The sequence below is a fragment of the Schistocerca serialis genome, chromosome 5 (assembly GCF_023864345.2).
Source record: "Schistocerca serialis cubense isolate TAMUIC-IGC-003099 chromosome 5, iqSchSeri2.2, whole genome shotgun sequence".
In the NCBI taxonomy this organism is placed as follows: domain Eukaryota; kingdom Metazoa; phylum Arthropoda; class Insecta; order Orthoptera; family Acrididae; genus Schistocerca; species Schistocerca serialis.
Genome location: NC_064642.1, coordinates 758,414,843 through 758,432,891, shown reverse-complemented (window position 1 = coordinate 758,432,891; position 18,049 = coordinate 758,414,843). Strand labels below are relative to the sequence as shown.

Sequence of the window (18,049 nt, the reverse complement as noted above, 5' to 3'; positions counted from 1 at the left end):
ACAAGCTGGTATGTCCTTGAAACAATTTTAAACAGTTTTCAAGTATAAGTGTGCAATAGTAAACATGCAGCAACAATGGAAGGTAACATTGATCTAGAAAAATTTTTCAGAACAATTTAGTGATCCCACCCACATCTGCAGTAGGACTTCTTTATTTTATTGCTTTGAATAATGCAATTATTGACAGTAAAAACGCAGAACTAAAATTCTTTACGAGTTAATTTTTGAAGTACTGACGGACCACTGATATGTAATCACTAAAATTCTCTGACATCAAAACACTGAACAGCAATTAATAGTTAATTTGTAATTTTATCAGCAATTCTTTAATCTGCAAACTCTTACCTCTCTTGTCACTATACCCTTCAATTATCCCATGTTGTACCAGGTCATTGTGAAACAACCTTAAACATATTACAAAACCTTGCAAAAACTGCTCTTCAATTACTGCTGTATTTACCTGAGTATAAGACGAGATTTTTTTTCCAAATACGGAGTTGTCTTATTTACGCAGTTATTGCTGCTGAGGTCAAAGTTTTTACATTGTTTAATAGATTAAGATAAGGATCATCTTATATTTACAGATTAAGCTTTGGCTATTGAGGTTTTGTACAAATTAATTTGAACAATCCTGAAGGGTAGGACATATCAAACAATATTTGAATTCCGATAGGCTAAGATTTCCCGATAGACTGAAGCACTCGATACAGTATCGATATTGCTCGAACAATCACTTGACATCTGACTCTCAGCATAGTGCAAGGGATAAGCAAGAAACTACGAAATAGTCACAACAACAATGTAATGTTCCGCTTAAAAATTTACAATTTTTTGAAAACAGGAGGAAATAACATTTAATTCTATCAGCTCAAAACTTTTGTTGTATTTGAACAGGACTGCAATAAACATTAACAACAACAATGTAGGAAAAGATAGACTGCTACTAACCATAAAGAAGACGTGTCAAGTTGCAGACAGGCACAATAAAAAGTGTCTTTTAATTGTGCCTGTCTGCATCTTAACATGTCTACCTGGAGCTTCCACTGCAGTAAATGTTCTCATACATGTATGGACACCGTATACACTTTTATGCTGCTTTTTAAGTAAAGGTAACATTCAAAGATGAAAATCCTGTCCTTCAAAAATTGTTACTCGATTCTGAACCCGACTAGTATTTTATTTGGTTGTGACAAATTACTGATTTACCAAGTGGGTTGCAAATGAGAAATTCAGTTGCTGTACACGTTGGAATACCAGCCTTTGATCAGCTTTAGAACAAGATGATGACATTCAGATGAAACAAGAAGGAAAATTAATCCAGAATGAAATGTCTACCTAATGAAATAAATCATACTGAATTAATACAGAATGAAATGTCCAACTAATGAAATAAATCATACTGAACTGACTGTAATCGTTGCTGCAAGAATAAATTACAGTGGAAAGACCTGTTGTGGAGATATGCAAACAGATGTCACTGCATTGCACGATGAGGGTACGATCGATAACTACGATCTTTTACTTATGTATTATTTGCAGTTTGTACTGCACCCTAGAGGATATTGCAATTCACATTTCACTGTTTGGAAAATTGGAAGGGGGACAGTGACTCATCTCAGCTGAGAACTATGAGTGCGGGAAGGGAAGTACAGAGCAGGTAGATATTTCATCATGCAGTGAAATGTGGGGACGTATACTGCATACTTTGGTTTTTTATGAACATCTACCATGTTTAAACTGCAATTTTCCTGGACCAATTTGCACTCAGAATCGAATTTACTTGGAAACTGGATCAATAGCCAGCAATAGGATACATGTCTCCAGAAGATGCTGAAGTCTGTGTGGAAGCCAGTGATTTACTTACACAAAGCAACATCCAAAGCATGGATTTAGAAAAGCTCAGAAACTGAAGACACACATTTCAAGAAGTTAACAAAACAGGACAAGTCTCTTTAACAACAACAACAACAACAACAACAAAAAGAGTTAGTGGGGCATATACAGTTACTAATAGATGCCACAGAGCATTGGAAATGACGTGACATGCTTTGTACGAGGTTCATGGTTGAATATTGTATAGGGAATGTGCAAGTTTCATGGTCCATAAGTATTAGTATTAGCTTTCAGTTGTAAAGGAGATAAGATTAAATTGTAACAATTTTAACTGATACCAGTGGTGTACACTATGGGAGTGTGGAAGCAAAGATCAATGCTTGACATTTATAGGGAACAAGCAACAGTTCCAACTGTGGCACCAATGCCTCACGCCACCAAATGTCACTGTCTCATAACAGAATATAACTTCCCAACTCGCCATGCCATGCCATGCCATGTCTGAGTCATCTTGGAGTGTTTCTGACAGGTTCCAGGCAGTCAGTAATTCTATTCCTTATGACACTCATAGAAACAGTTTTAAAAAGTTTGACGTTTATTTACAAAATGGAGTGGTTTGAAAAGCCAGAAGATTTTATTCTATTCTGGATCAAAATAACAAAGTGATTGACACTCGAGTGTGGAAATGGTTGACACTGTTGGTTCACTATTGAGTGCTCATGTAATATGGCTGTTTCCTCAGCAACATCTATGTAGTTCAATGCAAATACATTCACATGATTCCCTTCTAATGTACATTATTGAGTTCTCTTTGAACATCACAATAGTCTGATTTTTCTGTACAGCATCCTGGATAGTTTCAGACATTATAAGTAAATTAAATGAATTACAATAATTAGGTTATTGGCATCATGTGTTATCTGCAACTATTCTTTGCTAACTGGGACTTGGAGTAGCAGAGCAAATTTCATCAATGAACAGAACAGAAAAGAAAAGAAAAGACAGCATGACAAAGTTCGTTCTCCGACTGGTTTTCACTTTGGCAGCTGTAATGTAAAGGACTAGCTGTCAACCACTTTGTTATTCTCATCCAAGTATATAAGTACATGATAGAAATTTGGAAACAGCTGAGCAGAGGTCTGGAAGTGCCCTTGATGATTGCTGATATGATTCAATTTTTCCCTCTATGTATTTTGGGCATGCTCTATAGGATTTAGACACTGATATCACTTTATGCAGCCCATGCAGAGGATATTTTCACCAGTGAGACCATCATGCACCAGAGCAGTGCAGTTCGGGTGGACATTACCATCGCTGAAGAGGCATTTTGGATCAAGAGCAAATATGGAAAGTTGTATGTGTGGTTGTAGTACCTCCTGTCTGTACTTGTGGGTTTCAGCAGCAGTCCTTTGATCACCAATCAAGCTTCAAATCTCTATACACACATCTAACACATTGCCTCTCCACATAAAACAGAGGTATCTTTGCACTTTCACATGACCGACACACTCTGACAGACCTCTGACATACAGATGAAACAGTTAGTCACAACATTGCTGCTTGTAAGGCAACTGTAAGCTATGTAGGTTTAGTTGGACCTATGCAGCTATGTCTAGATGCTGTTTCTTGTTGTGGAATGATTATTTTTGGTTGAAATTTTCGTGCCCTGTATGCAATGCATCCTGTTTATCTCAGCCAGGACCAAAGACTTGAAATAACACATTGTGGCAGATTCATCACTGCTGAGAGTGCAACCTGCAAGTGACCTCCTTCACAGGTTTTTGAAGATTTTTCTATGGTAAATAGGGTCCAAACGGTGTTGTAGGGATATGAATTTTTCCAAGAAAATACACTGTGTTGTGACACACGTACAAACAAGACTGAGACATTATGGATGTCAAGCACTGTTTCCTATTGTCCTTGAACCAAGCTTCTATTCAAAACACAGTTTGTTATTTTCCAATACAGCTAACATAATTTTGATTTGTGGCAAAATTTTGAGATGTTTACGACTACTTTTCTGTTTATTCTTTCCATTTCTCCTGTTCCATACAATGCTTAATTTTTAGACAGTAGTGAAACAAAATGATGCATAACAAGTGAAAAACATCATTAATCTTATCAAAGTTGTGGATAAATGTTATCAGTACACTATTGGGGAAGTGAAGTCTAGTCATTTAGCATTTGGGAGCCAGGAGTTTGGAAAAAGATGTGCATGTTGTACAAGCTAAACAGCAGGGATTTTACAGTACCTGTTTAAGTGCTTCGCTGATGGCAGAGATCCACAGTTCTCCTTCTTGCATAGTTACAGTGTAAACCAAGATTGTTACACCATGGCATGTGATCTTGAACATTCCTTTACTCAAGATCTCTGCGACGGTGCACTTCTTTAAAGGTAGTACACAACAGCACTTCAATGAATTAGATTCCGAAGTATTAGGCCGTTTTATTTTGCAGTACATTAGCATATCATTGAACAGAATAAAGTATCGTGGATGAGCACTTTTTCCTTGAGGAGAAACCTGAAACCAAAATCAGAACATTTACTTTCTCATTAGCTCTTGTTATTATGAAGTGTGGAACATAATTATCTTAATGTTATTAGTAGCTACTTGACCCTTTTGCTTGGATCAGAAATGATTTATTCCTTGCTGCATATGTACTCTTTTTAAGTATTCATGGATGAGTGTTTGTTCATTTAACACATCAACAAAATCACGGGCAAAAATAAGAATGCCTGACATACATATAAAACTAAGCAAGAGATGAAACATGCAGTGTGCAAAAGAACCACACAAAAAGTTTTTTTTTTTTTTTTTTTTTTTTTATAGTAATGTCTTTGTGATATATTCAGTGCTGAGGAAGCATTATTTTGACAAACATTATTAACTGGAATATTTCCTCTGTATGCTGTTCTGCAGCTACAAATTGTATGAAATGCATTGTAATGATAATCCAGCACAGCTGCTCTGATGAACTATTATTATAATGAATTTCTCACTGTTTGGTTTTGCATAAACAAAGTTACTTCAAATTTTGAAAACATTTAATTCATCTAGTTCTGTAACATAATATATTTATCACTGATATACTAATGATGAACAAAGGAGACAAGGAACAACAAAAATTTCACTGTTTTTTTGGGGTATATACTAAGGAGAACATAAGTTGGAAAACCCACAGAGCAGATCAAAAATTAGATTCAGTGACTTGTCACAATAAGAATTTATCCACTCCTTGAGTATGGGGCAATATTTTAGAGTACCACAACACTAAGGAAAGGCGCGCGCGCGTGCGCGTGTGTGTGTGTGTGTGTGTGTGTGTGTGTGTGTGTGTGTGTGTGTGTGCACTGTTCCATAGATACTCACAGGAAAGAGCCTCAATTAGTTCAAAGATAACTGCACTGTTGGGGACAGTTCTCATCTGGCGTGGCAAATGGAATAAATTGGTGTATTATATGACTCAACATTACTTTATGTCACCTGGGATGGAGATTTAAGGTTTCAGCTGGTTTCAAAGGCCTTTTTACAGAAAATGATTGGCTGGTTGGTTAATTGATTTGGAGGAGGAGGCCAACAGCAAAGTCATTGGTCCGATGGTATAGGATGGCAGAAATCAATGGAGGAACAACAAAGACAGCACAGTCCAGTCAACGGGAAAGGATAACGTTCAAACAAAGAGGAAAAAGGGATGGCAGGGCAGCAGGAATAGGAGAGATCAGCACGGGGTGGGTACAAATGGTTAGAGCAGGGATGTCCCAGGAATGCACGGTGGGGCACCAGCATTGCTGCCAAACCATCCTGACACACACACCATACCATGCCATTATCACGATACAATGGACACAACACCAGGGAAGAAGACACAAGAAAAGGGGGAAACAAAGCAGCACAAAAGACCAGACAAAATGTAGGGAAAAGGTGGGGAGAGCCAGGCCATTACGGAGGCGAGACCAAGGCCCCCACAAACAAAGCCAATGCTACTAACGGACTCAAATTCCAGAGTAATATTAAAGGACTTATAGCTGAGAGTACAAACCACTTTCATGAAGAAAAAATGAAGACAGACATAACCAAGCGAGGGTAGTCTGCTAACACCCGACACAAGGAAGTTGGGAAGGCATATTTAATGTGAATGGTCAAAAGGTGGTAGCAGTCCTACCACGAGCGGAGCCCCGCAACACAAAGGGAGGCTGGCTCAGTGCTGAGTAAAAGCCCACGGGTCAACCTAGTATGGACAATACGGCGATGGTAGAGGATGACAGATTCTCCCTGTGAGAGGCAGAGGGAAGAACGCCACTTGGTAAGAGTGTCCTTGATGGCGCGAAGTTTATTAGAGAGAGGGGGGGGGGGGGGGGGGGAGCCTCCCGGGGTCAAAAAGGGATCTGATGTAACACCTCAAACTTGCATATGGAGGAGCCACGGAGAAAGGGGGGGGGGGGCGATGGCAGATGCCTCCTTCCTCTCCCCCAGTCAGTACATTACTCGTGATACCTACATGGTCATGAACCCAAAGGAAGTGGACCGAATAAGCAGCATCACTGAGACCTGTGAGAAGGTCATGGATGGCAGAGACCAAGGGATGGCAGGAAAAACACCTAGCAATAGCCTGAAGACCACTCATTGAGTCCGTACATAACAAAACTTGGGTGAGGAAGGACTGTTTAATAACAGATGACCACCAGTCCATAGTAAACAACTCGCTCTTGACAGGCAAGAGATGGTGATTTTGTGCCAATGAAAGATGTGAAGGTATGTCCCACACAATCAGTGGATTTAGAGCCAAGGGGTATAAAAAAAAAATTGGTAACCTCAAACTCCCTTAAGAGCATTTGGAACAAACAACAGAACACCATTGGAGCAATGGAGGCTTTTGGATCCCAGAAGAGATCAATCCAAATCTGTGGTCGAGGAACTAACCGAGGGGTAGGGGTGGGGGGTCTGGACAGAACGTGAGAAAGAGGACAAGGAGGGGAGCCAGTAAACACACCCGAGGGGGGCAGTGAGCAAGTGACGCCCCGAAGCGCAAAAAGAATAGAATATGAGGATGAGTTGGGGAAGAGCAGACAGTGATGGCATAGGAAACCTGGAGCTGGGACAACGCAATTTAAAAACGAAGGATCCCAGCATCAACCAGAACACTACTGACAGGGCTCATGGGAAAGGCACTGGTGCCTAAATGGATACCACGATGGTGAACTGGGTCTACAACTGTAGTCCAGACAAGATAGAACTAATGCCTGGTAAAGGCGAAGAAGGGTTGAACATTCCACACCCCGAGAAGTGTGGGCAAGAAAGCAAAGAACACTGAGTTTATGCAAACAGTCAACCTTCTGATGACAGATATGGAGCAACCAAGTGAGCTTGTTGTCCAAAAAGAAGACCCAAGAAATGGAACTCGGGGACCACGGTCAGGTGCCGGGCATCGAGGTAGGGCTCTGAATCAGGATGGACCACAGTATGGTGAGAGAAATGCGCTACTCTCCATTTTCCTGGGTCTGCACAGAGCTGATAACACTATCAACCCAGAGTATGAATGACCGGTGGGCCAGGAACTGGCAAATAAAAATTGGGAGGGGGCCCCAAAGACCACATCCTTGGAGTGTAAGAAGGATGTGATGGCGCCAAGCTGTGTTGCAAGGCTTATGAAGATTGAAGAAGACTGTGACAAGATGGCAGTGTTGAGGAATGTCCTGCCGAACTGCAGTTTCCAATTGAAGCAGATGATCGATTGGAGACCACACCTCCCAGAAGCCACACTGGTAAGGAGATAATAGGTCCCGAGATTCAAGGACTCAACTGAGCCAACAAGCTACCAGCCATTCTAGTAATTTGGATGGGACATTGATCAGGGTGATGAGCCGGTAACTATCAAGCGATGATGGATCCTTGTCAGGCTTAAGGACAGGCATCACAATACTGTCTCTCCATCGAGGGTGGAAAATGCCTTGGAGTCAAATACTGTGAAACACCTGGAGGAGAGACTGGCGTTGTGGAGGATTGAAATGTTGAAGCAATTGGTTAGGGATGGAATCAGGGCTAGGAGCTGAATCATGGGAAGAAGAGAGGGCCAGAAGAGGCTCCATTTTGGCAAAAGGTTCACTGTAGGATTCTGCCTGATGAAGGGTAAAACGTAAGTGGAAAGCTTCTTCAGCCTTCTGCTCATGGAGGAAAAAGGCAGCTGGATAGGAGCCTGACACTGATGCCATCACAAAATAGGTCACAAAGGGTTCTGTCAGAACAGATGCATTTGAACAAAGACCACTTGGAAGGGCCGAGGTTAGACCACACCCGAGATGAAGGGATAGAACAACCTAGTGACAAGACAAAGCATTCCCAACACACTAATTTACTCTGTTTGATTAAGTAACGAGCTTTAGTATGAAGACAATTGAAGGTAATAAGACTGACGAATGATGGGTGCCGCTTGAGGTGTTGCAATGCACGATGAAAATCACAGATAGTGGTGGCAATGGCCATACTCCACCACGGAACCAGCTGACAGTGAACAAGGCCTGTCATGTGGGGAATGGAAAACTGGCAGTGTGAATTATCTTATTGGACCGATCACGGATGACTTCGTCAATACAACCTGACAAAGAAGGTGGAAACATGACCTGGGAGGTATATAAAGGCCAATCAGCACAATGGGAAGCCAAGCGGGTAACCTGGTCAGCAGAAGGTGGGAAGGGAACAAGAGGATCAGGAGGAAGTGGTCACTATCACAGAGGTCATCGTGTAGTGACCAGTATAAGGAAAGAAGAAGGAGACAGGAAGAGAGTGAAAGATCAGTGGCAGAAAAAGTGCCATATGCAGAACTAAAATGAGTAGGGGAACCATCATAAAGAAGGCACAGGTCATGGTCCGCAAGAAAGTGGTCAATGAGCAGCCCCTGACTAAGGGGGTTGGGGGTGCGGGGTGGGGGGGGGGGGGGGGGGGGAGTTGCTGAAGGTGGTCAGTTAGGGCAGTAGATTGTAAACCATGCAAAGATTGCAAACGATGATGGCAGTGTCCAATTGGACCTGAACAGCAATCATTTCCAAACGGGTATGAAGCGGGATCCATGTACTAACAATATCTGTAAAGGAGTGAGGTGCAGACACCGATGGAAGCCTTTAAAGGGCCAATCTGGTTCTGACAGAAAGCATGGAATCCACAAAGGGTTGGTGAAAGAGCATCAGTAAAATGATATTTCTGGAGAATGACAAGCTGCTGAGTAAAAACCAGTAAGGTCGGTGGGTGGGGCAGGGTCCCATGGAGAGAGCCCCATCACTGATGAGTGCCTGAAATGGGGCACTTCTTCAGCTGGGGAGGGGGAGTGGCACGTAGAGAGGAGAGGAGAGGAGAGGAGAGGAGAGAGGGACGAAACTGGAGTAAGGAAGAGGGAGGAGGGGAGGGAAAGGACATAACTGAGGCAAAAGTAAAAGTCACTGACACAGGGTGAAGTCTGTCAAATTTCTGATGTGCCTCAGTGTAAGATAAATGCTCCAGCGACTTATACTCTTGTACCTTCTTTTCTTTCTTATAGCTGGGCAATCTGGTGAGTGTGAAGAGTGATGACTGTTACAACTTACGCACATGGGTGGCAGAACACAGGGGCTCCCCTCAGATTGGTTGTCCACAGTCACCGCATAGAGTGTCCGCCATACACTGGGAAGACGTGCCTGAAATGCAAGCACTGAAAGCACTTCACAGGTGACGGGACGTACAGCTTCATGTCACACTGATAACACACAACTTTGACCTTCTGTGGCAGAGTATCCACCTTGAAAGCCAGAATTGAGGTTCCAGTATCAGTGCTGTTGCCCTTATCACCTTTCTGCACAACCAATCAAAATGAGCTCCCCGTTGTTCCAGATTGGGCTGGAATTCATCGGTTTGAAGGATGGGATTCCTATGAAAAATGGCTCCATGGACCATATTCAAAGACTGGTGTGGTGTAATTGACACTGGGAGGTTACCAACATGATCACAAGTACAAAGAGCTGCAGGTTGGGCAGCAGACTTAGTTTTGATCAATGGGGAATCTGGCCACATATTAGTGAGAGACTCCACTTCGCCAAACTTGTCTTCATTGTTTTCCACAAAAGATAATGGTTTTGTGGTGGTGAATGTGTCCCCTTCCATCCTAGTACAGACCAGGTAGCGGGGAAAGTGTGTCACCTCAAGCTAGCGAGCCTGGCCTTCCTTCCAGGGTGTAGCCAGCAAAGAGAAGGCCACAGGATCATAAGAAGCAGCATTCAATGATCTCTTACCACTCACAGAGATAGCTGTAAAGAGAACGGCCAGAGTTTTGGAGCTTGACATACTTCATTCACAAAGCATCTGGCCTGTACCACTCACTTGAATCAGAGGCTCACCACATGGGCGCTACCCAGCTACAACAACGACTGTTTGGCACAGTGGCCACTGCTGTGAGTTCTGATGCTCCAGAATGACAAGCAACCACTGCTAGGCATGGAGCATGCCTCCTAGGTATAGGGAGGCAACAGCTCAAGTATCACAACTCTGATGCCTGTGATGTCAGTGTGTTCTGACAGCCTCGTCACATGGACTGGCTACACATGCTGATGCCTTAGTGGGGTGGAGGGGGGGCTATGGCAGGGAAGGAAGAGGGAAAGGAAGAGGGTGAGGAATCCATATGATAGGGACGGAGTTCTTCCCAAACAGCTCACACTAAGGAGAGAAAATTGAGTAGTGGAGGTCAAACCTCAAAAGGGGACCAAAGGAAGGATGACAGAGAAAAGGCAAGGGAACAAAACTGCAAGGAATACAGGAAACCAACTGGATAGCCAAGTCGACATAAGTAAGAACACCGAGAGAGGAGAAGGAAGGGGCAGAGAGGGAGGAGCGAGGACAGGGAAGGAGAGACATGGGGGACGGAAATGAATTGGGGGGGGGGGGGAGAGGGGGGGAGAGGGGGGGGGGAGAGAGAGAGAGAGAGAGAGAGAGAGAGAGAGAGAGAGAGAGAGAGAGAGAGAGAGAGAGAGAGAGAGAAGGGGGTAGTATTTTAAATGCATGTAAAGTACACACACCCCAAGTAATTAACTAGTACAATGATGGACAAAATGAAAAGGGTTCCAGTCACTTCTTAAGTCTCATAATTAGGAAAAACATCTTATCCTGCAAAATGTAACAAGGGCAGGGTGTATTACAAGTGTAGAGTAGAGTAGAACAATTTTTATAGTCTGTAAACACTGTTAATGTCAGGCAGTTTTGAACTGAGATATTCAGTAATGAAAAGAATAAAAAGATGTGAAAATATGCTCACTTTCATAAGGAGACCTTCCTTTAGCACACGCCTGCCCGGTACAACAATTTGAGGTAATCCTCCTACCAAGCTAGTCTGCAGTCTCACCATACGCTCCATGTTCTCCTGCTCTCGCATAAGATTGTTAATGTGCTTTGCAACTTCTTCTACAGCACTCAGTGATTCTGTTGGAAATGACAGTATACCATCATTACAAATACAATTGTTTCATAAAAGTATTACATGAAACATAACACAAGACTAAGTTGCTGCAAATTTAAAGGTACAAGGGATGGAGAAGGGAGAGGGTAAGAGCAGCGGAGCGGGGGAGGGGTAGAGCGGGTGAGGGGTAGAGCGGGTGAGGGGTAGAGCGGGGGAGGGGTAGAGCGGGGGAGGGGTAGAGCGGGGGAGGGGTAGAGCGGGGGAGGGGTAGAGCGAGGGAAGGGGTAGAGCGAGGGAAGGGGTAGAGCGAGGGAAGGGGTAGAGCGAGGGAAGGGGTAGAGCGAGGGAAGGGGTAGAGCGAGGGAAGGGGTAGAGCGAGGGAATCCACATAAGCACCACTAGTCATCAGAATTGCCGTTACTGACCACTGACAACACAAGTGATGAATTACGGCTGGATGAAGTTTTTTTTGTCATCGGTCTACTGACTGGTTTGATGCGGCCCGCCACGAATTCCTTTCCTGTGCTAACCTCTTCATCTCAACCAACGTCCTCAATTATTTGCTTGACGTATTCCAATCTCTGTCTTCCTCTACTGTTTTTGCCCTCTACAGCTCCCTCTACCACCATGGAAGTCATTCACTCATGTCTTAGCAGATGTCCTATCATCCTGTCCCTTCTCCTTATCAGTGTTTTCCACATATTCCTTTCCTCTCCGATTCTGCATAGAACCTCCTCATTCCTTACCTTATCAGTCCACCTAATTTTCAACATTCGTCTATAGCACCACATCTCAGATGCTTTGATTCTCTTCTGTTCCGGTTTTCCCACAGTCCATGTTTCACTACCATACAATGCTGTACTCCAGACGTACATCCTCAGAAATTTCTTCCTCAAATTAAGGCCGGTATTTGATATTAGTAGAATTCTCTTGGCCAGAAATGCCTTTTTTGCCATAGCAAGTCTGCTTTTGATGTCCTCCTTGCTCCGTCCATCATTGGTTATTTTACTGCCTAGGTAGCAGAATTCCTTAACTTAATTGACTTCGTGACCATCAATCCTGATGTTAAGTTTCTCGCTGTTCTCATTTCTACTACTTCTCATTACCTTCGTCTTTCTCCGATTTACTCTCAAACCATACTGTGTACTCATTAGACTGTTCATTCTGTTCAGCAGATCATTTAATTCTTCTTCACTTTCACTCAGGATAGCAATGTCATCAGCGAATCGTATCATTGATATCCTTTCACCTTGAATTTTAATTCCACTCCTGAACCTTTCTTTTATTTCCATCATTGCTTCCTCGATGTACAGATTGAAGAATAGGGGCGAAAGGCTACAGCCTTGTCTTACACCCTTCTTAATACGAGCACTTCGTTCTTGATCGTTCACTCTTATTATTCCCTCTTGGTTGTTGTACATATTGTATATGACCCGTCTCTCCCTATAGCTTACCCCTACTTTTTTCAGAATCTCGAACAGCTTGCACCATTTTATATTGTCGAACGCTTTTTCCAGGTCGACAAACCCTATGAAAGTGTCTTGAATTTTCTTTAGCCTTGCTTCCATTATTAGCCGTAACGTCAGAATTGCCTCTCTCGTCCCTTTACTTTTCCTAAAGCCAAACTGATCGTCACCTAGCGCATTCTCAATTTTCTTTTCCATTCTTCTGTATATTATTCTTGTAAGCAGCTTCGATGCATGAGCTGTTAAGCTGATTGTACGATAATTCTTGCACTTGTCGGCTCTTGCCGTCTTCGGAACTGTGTGGATGATGCTTTTCCGAAAGTCAGATGGTATATCGCCAGACTCATATATTCTACACACCAACGTGAATAGTCGTTTTGTTGCCACTTCCCCCAATGATTTTAGAAATTCAGGTGGAATGTTATCTATCCCTTCTGCCTTATTTGACCGTAAGTCCTCCAAAGCTCTTTTAAATTCCGATTCTAATACTGGATCCCCTATCTCTTCTAAATCGACTCCTGTTTCTTCTTCTATCACATCAGACAAATCTTCACTCTCATAGAGGCTTTCAATGTATTCTTTCCACCTATCTGCTCTCTCCTCTGCATTTAACAGTGGAATTCCCATTGCACTCTTAATGTTACCACCATTGCTTTTAATGTCACCAAAGGTTGTTTTGACTTTCCTGTATGCTGAGTCTGTCCTTCCGACAATCACATCTTTTTCGATGTCTTCACATTTTTCCTGCAGCCATTTTGTCTTAGATTCCCTGCACTTCCTATTTATTTCATTCCTCAGCGACTTGTATTTCTGTATTCCTGGTACATGTTTGTACTTCCTCCTTTCATCAATCAACTGAAGTATTTCTTCTGTTACCCATGGTTTCTTCGCAGCTACCTTCTTTGTACCTATGTTTTCCTTCCCAACTTCTGTGATGGCCTTTTTTAGAGATGTCCATTCCTCTTCAACTGTACTGCCTACTGCACTATTCCTTATTGCTGTATCTATAGCGTTTGAGAACTTCAAACGTATCTCGTCATTCCTTAGTACTTCCATATCCCATTTCTTTGCGTATTGATTCTTCCTGACTAATGTCTTAAACTTCAGACTACTCTTCATCACTACTATATTGTGATCTGAGTCTATATCTGCTCCTGGGTACGCCTTAATCCAGTATCTGATTTCGGAATCTCTGTCTGACCATGATGTAATCTAATTGAAATCTTCCCGTATCTCCCGGCCTTTTCCAAGTATACCTCCTCCTCTTATGATTCTTGAACAGGGTATTCGCTATTACTAGCTGAAACTTGTTACAGAACTCAATTAGTCTTTCTCCTCTTTCATTCCTTGTCCCAAGCCCATATTCTCCTGTAACCTTTTCTTCTACTCCTTCCCCTACAACTGCATTCCAGTCACCCATGACTATTAGATTTTCGTCCCCCTTTACATACTGCATTACCCTTTCAATATCCTCATACACTGTCTCTGTCTGTTCATCTTCAGCTTGCGACGTCGGCATGTATACCTGAACTATTGTTGTCGGTGGTGGTCTGCTGTCGATTTTGATTAGAACAACCCAGTCACTGAACTGTTCACAGTAACACACCCTCTGTCCTACCTTCCTATTCATAACGAATCCTACACCTGTTATACCATTTTCTGCTGCTGTTGATATTACCCGATACTCATCTGACCAGAAATCCTTGTCTTCCTTCTACTTCACTTCACTGACCCCTACTATATCTAGATTTAGCCTTTGCATTTCCCTTTTCAGATTTTCTAGTTTCCCTACCACGTTGAAGCTTCTGACATTCCACGCCCCGACTCGTAGAACGTTATCCTTTCGTTGATTATTCAATCTTTTTCTCATGGTAACCTCCCCTTGGCAGTCCCCTCCCGGAGATCCGAATGGGGGACTATTCCGGAATCTTTTGCCAATGGAGAGATCATCATGACACTTCTTTAATTACAGCCCACATGTCCTGTGGATACACGTTACGTGTCTTTAATGCAGTGGTTTCCATTGCCTTCTGCATCCTCATTTCGTTGATCATTGCTGATTCTTCCGCCTTTAGGGGCAATTTCCCACCCCTAGGACAAGAGAGTGCCCTGAACCTCTATCCGCTCCTCCGCCCTCTTTGACAAGGCCGTTGGCAGAATGAGGCTGACTTCTTATGCCGGAAGTCTTCGGCCGCCAATGCTGATTATATATCAAAATTTAGGCAGTGGCGGGGATCGAACCCGGGACCGAAGACGTTTTGATTATGAATCAAAGACGCTACCCCTAGACCACGAGTTACAAGAAGTTCTTTATTAATTATCAAAAAAATTATTGACTTTTTTGTGTGTCTTTTGTGATAGAGAAGTCCGAAAAATTTTGAGTCACAGCAGGCACAACAGAAAGACTTACGTTGTCTAATTCAGAAGAATTTATTTTGGCTTAAATACTTACTTGTTTAGCAGTCTTTTTGTTGTGCCTGTCTGTGACTCAACATCTCCACTACATGGTGAGTAGCAATCTATCCTATGCATAATAGTGTCGTTATTCCATTCTGGAGTTTTCATTGTTTGATTTAGTTTGAAAAATTTGTATGAAACACTGTATTAAACACTTTAGATGACTAACTGCCCTGATACCACTCACACGCTCAGCAGTGAATCTGCTTAATGTTATTATTTATACTAGATATTAAATGAATGGCTTTTTATATGCAAGTGAAGTTTAAATGTGTTAATAAAGAAAAGGAGATATTTCTTTGGCTTTTAGTGCCTGTCAATCATATCTGAAAGATACACAAAAATATATAGAATAAACAAACAAGGCTGAACTGCAAGGGTGTATTTAATACTGGAAGTCAGTTCTCTGTTTCATGTGAAAAATGTTGCAGATTATTTAACAGACATTAAATTTCCAAAACACATCTTATGGAAATTGATTAGAATTGAAATAAATTTTAGCCCACCAGTCCTATGTGAACAGCTGCTCTGCTTCATATTCCTAAAGTTCTGTGCAGCTCGCTCTGAAGACTTATGCATGTAAGCTACTCTTTATGGCGTATTTGAGACTAAATCATCTCTCACTCATACCTCAACTAGATATTGTCTAATTTCGCACAAGTCTGAAATGTAGCTATGGCATTTCTTTGCTTTAACTGAGGCTGGACCTAAGGCACTGACACCTTCACCAAGAGACCCAGGGTAGAAAAGAAAGCATTATTTCATTTCATGATTAATAGAATATTAAACCTTTCTTTCCAACAGAATGGAAGTAATGGAAAGTTAAACTTATAAAACATATAGTGATTAATAACGGTTATGTAGTTAATATGCTAGAAAATATGAATTACTCAACATAACACAATAGCTGCAATATTTTGGTCAACAAAATTATGGTGACAAAAGAGAATCCCAAGATACACTGATTTGTATTAGTATGATTCCATATCAGCTGTAATAGGACAGCTGGCCGAAGTGGCCGTGCGGTTAAAGGTGCTGCAGTCTGGAACCGCAAGACCGCTACGGTCGCAGGTTCGAATCCTGCCTCGGGCATGGATGTTTGTGATGTCCTTAGGTTAGTTAGGGTTAAGTAGTTCTAAGTTCTAGGGGACTAATGACCTCAGCAGTTGAGTCCCATAGTGCTCAGAGCCATTTGAACCATTTTTTGTAATAGGACAGACCTTCCACGATATCAAAGTATGAATTAGGTTTCACATTTGTAACATAACATAAAACAGTGTGACACACTACCCAAATATTCATCTGAGTGCAAAATTGGGAATTTGCAAAATTAGTTGTGAGGGGTGTGAAAGCTTCTACGAGGAGTAGAAGTATTTACAATAGCATTAGTGATGATTTAAATACAAGACAGAACTGTAAATCTGTTAAGAGTGCTCGTCTTTGTAACAGCAATCACATAACAGTTGATATGAAAGATTCTCATAAAATTTTATGCAAGATCGAAAAAAGTAAGTAAATGGATACAGTGAAAGAGAGAAAGGCTTATAGCAAATTTTTAAAAAGCAACCGGACCTTATAATTATTGACGAGTTGATCTTAAAAATAAAACATTCCTAGATAATTTCAGAATATTTGTTACTAGTAACGTACTGTTTCCTGTCCACATCAATGGTCATACTACCTCCTTTATCACCATCAGCATGATCACCCTCCTCCTCTTCCTTGGAGTTGGCAATTTGCCTATCCCATTAACAGAGGAAGTCTCTGCCAATGTTTCCTTGGCCTTTCAGTGTCTCACTGTTCAGTTTATATGGCAAGATACAATTTTATGTATGACCACCACATAGTTGCTTAAATCTTAATTTTTGTGCACCTAGTTTTGACAGAACTTGGGCCTGAAGAACAAGTCTCTAGTTTGAAATAGAGTTTAGAGTTAGAGGTGAGTCGTGTTTTGGGCTAGATGATGCCATACCATTCACCAGCCTACTTACTGTCACAGTGCTAATAGATATATAATAGTATTTAAGCCTGTGCACTGCCGTGCAAAGTCAGTTCACATCGAGCCAGAGCTACAGACGGACATCTGCTCCACTATGATGCTGCTGCCGACCAACTGCCTCCTCGATGGACACTGCCTGGACTCTGCAGTCTCTGTCTTTATGTCGTAACCTGATTCCCAAACTTTGGTAGAGCGTTGAGTGTATTCTACTTTTCCAAGTATCTATATCACTGTGCACATGCTAAAAGTAAACTCTTGTGGAACTTGGTTTCTTTGAGCAGCAACAGAACTCTGCAAATATTAGTTTGTGAAAAATGCGACCAAGTACGAGACTTTGACTTGCTGAACAAAGGCCTGCAGCCTGGCAGTAATTTTTGAGTGTTAACTGTGTTTAGTTCATTGGAGCAGATGAGCATACAAATTTTTCAATAAATTCTATTTGTGGAAAATTAATGACTTTAGATCTGCCCAAGGTGGATTATTTAGTGGCATCAAGGTTTATTTATGACACACGTGTGCGCTGATAGCGCTGGTTAGGAACAAATACTTTGAAGGTCCTATGGCTGAAACCTTGGATATGATGCCACAGGTTCAGCTGACTCTGCAACACATGCAGCAGGTATTTCAAACCACGACGGACAGGGTGACCGCATTGTCTGCAACGGCGCCGGAGGTCTCCAATCATCTGAACTTCACCACTTTGGCTCTATTGTTCCCGTCGTTCGACTGCTATCTCAAACAGTGAGCCAACTACATGGTGAGGATGGAGCAACATTTCTTGGTCCGTGTCATTTCCAGTAATGAGCAGCTGCACACATTCTTGTTAGCTTATACCAGACCTGAGATCAGCTGGTACAACAACTGAAACCAGAGGATGATTCCC

General features: G+C 42.1%; 1 protein-coding gene across 2 annotated transcripts in view; it reads right to left on the bottom strand.

Annotated features, from left to right (window-relative positions):
* LOC126481355 (putative protein tag-52) overlaps positions 1 to 18,049 on the bottom strand; it is a 142,391-nt gene that overhangs the window by 45,804 nt on the left and 78,538 nt on the right. Inside the window, exons 5-6 of one of the 2 annotated variants that reach the window (XM_050105053.1) lie at positions 11,104 to 11,267; positions 4,086 to 4,355 (exon numbers count right to left, since the gene is read on the bottom strand). In XM_050105053.1, the coding sequence (XP_049961010.1) occupies positions 4,086 to 4,355; positions 11,104 to 11,267 (434 nt within the window). The remainder of the gene's footprint in view (positions 1 to 4,085; positions 4,356 to 11,103; positions 11,268 to 18,049) is intronic. The other variant, XM_050105054.1, reaches the window with a different exon arrangement.